This window comes from Sinocyclocheilus grahami, unplaced genomic scaffold (genome assembly GCF_001515645.1).
Source record: "Sinocyclocheilus grahami isolate Dianchi unplaced genomic scaffold, SAMN03320097.WGS_v1.1 scaffold425.1, whole genome shotgun sequence".
In the NCBI taxonomy this organism is placed as follows: domain Eukaryota; kingdom Metazoa; phylum Chordata; class Actinopteri; order Cypriniformes; family Cyprinidae; genus Sinocyclocheilus; species Sinocyclocheilus grahami.
Window position 1 is genome coordinate 481,775 of NW_015505604.1, and position 6,448 is coordinate 488,222.

The 6,448-nt window shown below is 36.7% G+C and overlaps 1 protein-coding gene across 4 annotated transcripts in view; it reads right to left on the bottom strand.

Annotated features, from left to right (window-relative positions):
• The window catches only part of brd7 (bromodomain containing 7), a 13,567-nt gene extending 7,988 nt beyond the window's left edge, over positions 1 to 5,579 (bottom strand). For 2 of the 4 annotated variants that reach the window (XM_016233103.1, XM_016233101.1), the window contains exons 1-8: positions 5,407 to 5,579; positions 4,460 to 4,647; positions 4,352 to 4,391; positions 3,878 to 3,961; positions 3,718 to 3,775; positions 2,623 to 2,767; positions 2,305 to 2,415; positions 1,881 to 2,056 (exon numbers count right to left, since the gene is read on the bottom strand). In XM_016233103.1, the coding sequence (XP_016088589.1) occupies positions 1,881 to 2,056; positions 2,305 to 2,415; positions 2,623 to 2,767; positions 3,718 to 3,775; positions 3,878 to 3,961; positions 4,352 to 4,391; positions 4,460 to 4,647; positions 5,407 to 5,455 (851 nt within the window). In that variant the 5' untranslated portion in view covers positions 5,456 to 5,579. Of the gene's footprint in view, positions 1 to 1,880; positions 2,057 to 2,304; positions 2,416 to 2,622; positions 2,768 to 3,717; positions 3,776 to 3,877; positions 3,962 to 4,107; positions 4,166 to 4,267; positions 4,392 to 4,459; positions 4,648 to 5,406 lie in introns of all 4 variants that reach the window. The other 2 variants (XM_016233104.1, XM_016233102.1) reach the window with 1 other exon arrangement.
• Between the last annotated feature and the right edge of the window lie 869 nt (positions 5,580 to 6,448).

Here is a 6,448-nt window from a genome sequence, read left to right on the forward strand (position 1 = left end):
TAAGATTTCAAAACATTAATCTCAATTCAATATTTCATATCCCCGTATTTATATATTATTTTAGGTAAACAAAACAAAAATCCATGTAGTAAGTTAACTATGAATATACAATACATTATCCCTTAAATGTCAACCTTGTAGTTTGACCGTTCGTTCGTCTTGGCTCAAAGCCACTTGCTGAGAACTTTTCTTCGCGGAAGCTTTGCGTTAAACAAGTGAGATAACGAAATATTTAATCTCTAATCAATATTTTTTGTCCAATTATTTGCCCAGTTAGTTTTGGTATTGAGGTAAAAGTTACCTTGCATTCGCTATATAACAGTGGGTGGTGGTCACGAAGATGACTGAGCAAATTTGATGCGTTTCCCCCATTTGCAGCTACTTTCTTGTTACACTTTACTTAAAGGGGTATGCATAAGACTGACATGACACCTTCATAATCATGACATGACACCTACATAATCATGACATGACACATGTCATGAATATGAAGGGTTTTTATACATGTTTATGACAACTGTCATTAAGTGTCATTCGCTCAGTTATGTCATTTTTAATGCAAATATAACATTATTTGACCTTGACAGTTGTCATAAACATGCATAAAACCTCCTTCATATTCATGACATGATTATAAATGGTGTCATGTCAGTTTTATGCACACCCCTTCAAGTAAAGTGTTACCCTTTCTTCTTGCAAGATTGGCAGACAGGGTGACCGTCCTCGATTGCCTTCAGGACTCTTGTAAAAGCCAAAATACGACCAGACCACCGATTTGGTCCTCTTAGATGGCTGAAAAATCTCCCGAGCGCTGTCACTGCCTTCCGCCATTTCCTCTCGTGCAAAAAAAACAAAACAACAACAACACTGCATGCTGCTTCTGCGTCAGACTGATGCTGGCTGGACAGGATTTACCGCGAGTTTTCAAAAGCGCGATAATCAAACACGGTTTTAATGACAATTACATTTTAAACGGTAATACTAACCGTCAGTGCATTTTATCGTGATTTATCGTGAAACCGGTAATCGTTCCATCCCTAGTAGTCACGCTCCTTTTTCCAGGCAGACATGATAGGCTACCATGATAAATAATGACTGGAATCAATTATCTGTAATGGCAGCCAATTAATATCCAAGATATGGGTCTGAAATTAACTTTTAACTTTTTCTTCTTCTTTTTTTTTTGTCGTTTGTATTTTTTTTAAATTGTTTTCACAGTCCTGTGAAAAGGCTAAATTTTCAGCAGCTATTACTCCAGTCTTCAGTGTCACATTATCCTTTAGAAATCATAGAGCATAGTCTGTTGCAGCATCATATACTGATCCAGTCTCCACTGCACCCATCAAAATATGAAGACAACCCAGTAAGATTTTGTTTCTCGTATATATATTTGTTTTGATGTCCATATGCAGGGAATATTTCAGATATGCGTTTCCACGTGGAGAAAAAGAAAATGTAACCTAATTTTATCTAGGTTTATCTAGAATGCCTCCATTTGCCTCAGAGGGAGACCTGACACCTTTAGACAGATGTTTTTCCATGTTGTGTCTTTAATTTGCTCACGTCACAGCAGACTTTCGTTCTTAAACTATGCATTATGTTCAAATTTTTTAAAAAGTAACCTGCCAACTGGAAGGAAATGTCCTTGATGATAAGGAAGGATTAAGGCCTGTTCACTCCAAATATTAAATAAAACCATTAATGTGCAATGTATTTTGGCTCCAACACACTTGCCTGGAAGTTTCTAGAGAATCTGAAGGTCTTGATTAGCTGGTTCAGGTGTGTTCAATTAGGCCCTTCATGAACAAGTTTGGGCACCCCTGTTCTAGACAAACTAGTCCTAGATAATAAGCAAAAAAACGGAAACATATTATTCATACCTTGGCGTATCTTTGTGCCCGACACGGGGTGATTGGGAGTTGTCACTTGTGTCCATAACAGAGGAGTTCTCTTTGGCAGCATCTGATGTCCCGCCCTCATCCTCTGCTGAATGACTGCTGGATGTCTGCAGGCCAGCCATGAACTCTATGCTCTGTTTTAAACTGTCCAGTCTCTCCTAAAAGCACACACATAGTTAACTTCCATATGTGCAAGATTTCCAACTTTGCCAGTTTTGATTGGGCATAACTGAAGAGGTAAAACTTTATTCCAACCACACTAGCAATAGGATCATATTGTACACAGCACACCAGTGCCCTCTGCTGTAAAAACACATTTGGTTTCACAAACCATACCTACTCAATAAACCTACTTTCTAAATGTAATACAAGTTCCGATACAATTGTTCAGGTTTTTCCATCTCACCGTGCTCAAGATCTTCATTCCAGAGTGAAGGAGTTTCTTTGCAGCTTTGTAGTAAATCGTCTCTGGTTTGTTGTAGATCATAGCATTCTCACACATCACTCTGAAATCCAACTGTGGGGAGAACAGTACAGAATAGTCAACTATTTTGTCAAAATGAACAAGATATATTTTCATCTAAATGACCTTCATCAATATTCAAATGTTCTATGACTAATTCAAATCTTCTACCCTCTGCAAATTAAAGCAGCTGGCATATTCAATCATTCAACTACTTAGCGCCAGTCTGTGTCCTGGTAACAGCTGTGATGATCATATTACCTTGAGCTCCTCAAGTGATTGGTATTGCTCCTTCTTCACTTTCTCCTTCATAGTGCTGAAGTCCATGGGTCTCTTTATAATGAGAGAGTACCCTGGAGCAATCAGGTCTGTCACAGGAAATGAGAAGAATGCACTTGGGTCCTTCCTGCAATGAACAGCAGCCAACAGCGTTTAGCTTTCATTCGCAGTAATTATAGACAGGATTATGATCATAAGCCACAGGTATATAAGACCCACAACATAGGTCTGATAAGGTACTCAGATAAAGACTACTTATGCAGGTCATTTGTGTTAGAGAACAGTTTCGATCAGTAACTTGTGTTTGTTTGTTTATTATTATTTTTTAATAATTCTTCTATTCATCAAGGATCAATTGATCAAAAGTAACAGTAAAGATGTGTATGTTACAAATGATTTATATTTAAACAAAAATTCTGTTCTTTTAAACTTTTTATTCACCAAAGAATTCTAAAAAATGTATCATTCATTCATGTATTTATTAGGCACCGATAAACACAACAGCAGTTGACCATAGTGCTGTACAAATAGAGTAAAAAGCCAGAAGAAAAAATAAATAATAATAACAACAACAACAATAATATTAAAAACATCAATAAAATCCAAAACAATTTTTTTTTACTCACATTAAGTTAAAAAGCCAAGGTAAGAAAATAGGATTTCAACTTAGTTTTAAACACATAGACTTTGAAGCTTTCACAGATGAAGGAAGGTTATTCCATAGCCTCATCATGTTTTCCACAAAAAATATTCAGCAGAATAACAGTTTCCCACATTGACAATACTAATAAATGTTTCTTAAACAGCAAATTAGATTCATTTCTGAAGGATCATGTGACACTGGAGACTGGAGTAATGGCTGCTGAAAATGTAGCTTTGCCATCACAAAAATAAATTATATTTTAAAATATATTCCAATAGAAGAGAGTTACTTTTTTTTTTTTTACAATATTACTGTGTTTTTGATCTAAAAGACTTAAAAACGTACTAACTTCAAAATCTTTGAATATCAGTGCACATTAGTTACATATGAATCTACGGCCTGTCTAAACCGATTGTCCACAGGTTTAGTCCTACCTCTGGAGTTGTCGGATGAGCTGACTCAGAGCTTCCTGTAGAGGCGTCTGCTCTTTTTCTGAGGAATTACAAAAGCCATAACAATCAACAGATAATCAGCACAAGCACGCCGTCATTAAAATAGATCAGTTCTAAACCATGAAAGGGTGCACAGCTCTACCTTCCATTTTGGCAAGTGAGGGGGTGAGGGGCATGTCCTGGGAAACATCGGAGCGAGCAGGAGTTCTGCTCCGCTCATCCCAGCCTGTTACAATATTACTGTGTTTTTGATCTAAAAGACTTAAAAACGTACTAACTTCAAAATCTTTGAATATCAGTGCACATTAGTTACATATGAATCTACGGCCTGTCTAAACCGATTGTCCACAGGTTAGCAATGTTTAGTCCTACCTCTGGAGTTGTCGGATGAGCTGACTCAGAGCTTCCTGTAGAGGCGTCTGCTCTTTTTCTGAGGAATTACAAAAGCCATAACAATCAACAGGTAATCAGCACAAGCACGCCGTCATTAAAATAGATCAGTTCTAAACCATGAAAGGGTGCACAGCTCTACCTTCCATTTTGGCAAGTGAGGGGGTGAGGGGCATGTCCTGGGAAACATCGGAGCGAGCAGGAGTTCTGCTCCGCTCATCCCAGCCTGGATTCACAGAGTCTGGGCCCTTCCTTTTTTTGGTCATCTGTAAAACATAACACATAACATAGATTAGGATGTAGATAGCACAAAAACACAGTATTCATATCTCACCTTTTTCTTTTTGTCAGCCGGTGACACTGGAAGACTGGCTCTGTCCTTCTCGTCCTTCTTTTTCTTCTTCTTTTTCTTGTCTTTGTGTTTGTCGTAATCTACAGAGTCGTCGTAAACACTCTCGAGGCTAGGGCTGCCTGTGGTGACCCCATTCCCAGCCACTTTCAACACCAGCTTCAGCGGACGCTCTGAAAGGCCAGACACACAAGTGAGTTGCCTATTGTCAATATTGTAATTTAATACAATAATATTATATTGTAATACTGTCCCATTCATTACCAAAATGTATCAACTGAATCTGATTTGAACCCATTTTTTGGCTTTTGTTATAAAAATCAACTAGGAAAACCTTAAATCATATTAAAATATATTAATTTGTTGTCGTTTTTAGCACTAACAAATAATTGCCTCTTGAGAGGAACTACTCTTCTCACAGACTACTGTATGTAACAGAGTTTGAAATATCCTCTCTTTTAAACCCACATAACAATTCAAAATAATTGTTCGATTATTATTGTTTATTTCAACTCGTGATGCTCAATGTATTTTCATCTGGTTCTAGTAGGAATTACATTTAAGACATTAATGGAAAAGAACCTCAAACTTATTCTGATGCTGACTTTACTATAATCTGCTGTTTTAAGCAACAGCTGCTTGTTTTCCGGAGCAAAACAAATGTTAGCCAGCTTGTTAGCCTTCAAATAAATCTAATGAGAAAACACGTATTAGTCTATATAAAACGGCTCAAAACGGAACATTTACTGTATTAACATCACGTTGTAAACATGTAATACCAGACTGCTACTCATTCATTGGCAGCATCAGTCTGAGTAGTGCTTCACAGCTCATCTGAGTTTATAATGTAAGTTACCTTAGCAGGCTTTCTTTCAGTCTATAACGTTAGTCAAATATTCTAAAGCATGGTGAATCAATCGTGAGTGACCTACCGTCGTGTGTGTGCTTCTCTGATTTGTGTTTCTTGTGCTTTTTGCCCATAATTTAAAGTAAAGCTGGCGGTTCAGTCAGGTCAGTGCTTGACCAGTCTGCTCTTTGTTTTGTGTCGGACTCGGTAAAGCCTTCAGAGCGCTTTCTACGGAGCTACAGGATTCAAACAGCGGCGCCTAGTGCTCGGCGGAGTGAACTACTGTCAACACGCCATGAAATGTCTTCATTTGCCTCCGATTGCAGCTCAATTAATAGTTAAATATAATACGACAGAGTTCAAATATAAATGTTTATACAAGGTTTATATGTATATCATTTTTTTTATTTTATTTTTTAATATATATATATATATAAATAGCAAAGGAAAAATATGGGGGTAGAATTGTTGCTTAATTCCAAATAAATAGATTATGATCCACAAATAAATAGAATGAGATCCACAAATAAATCTTAAAGTTTCACAAACATGAATTAAATTCACAAATAAATAAAATGAGATTTGCAAATAAAAAACATATTCACAAATATGTGAAACTTTAAGATTTATTTGTGGATCTCATTCTATTTATTTGTGGATCATAATCTATTTATTTGGAATTAAGCAACAATTCTACCCCCATAGAAAAAAGCCATTGAAATACTACTTAATACCACTAAGAGGCACCATTGTTAAACATTCAGAATATCAGCAAAACTCCAAGACTGGTAAGAACGTTTTTAATTCTGTGACAACTAATATAGAGCAGGGACATTTTGATATCAAAGTGTTGCTCCATTATAATTAAATTGTTGCAAAGAGCAACAAACAAAACGAGCTTAACAGTTTTACATAATGTACCACAGTAGCATGCCCGGTACTAGGCTCGCTGGACTGGGGGGGCAATCAGAAATTGTGGTAAGGCAGCACTTTCTAGGGTAATATATTCATAGTTTACTTTTATTTAGGCTACTCAATTTTCAGTCTTGCATTTTGTGTCTGTGTGAGTGCAGAAATGTTAAATATGTGTGTAGACAATATTAAGCGAATCAAGCGAATCACACCCA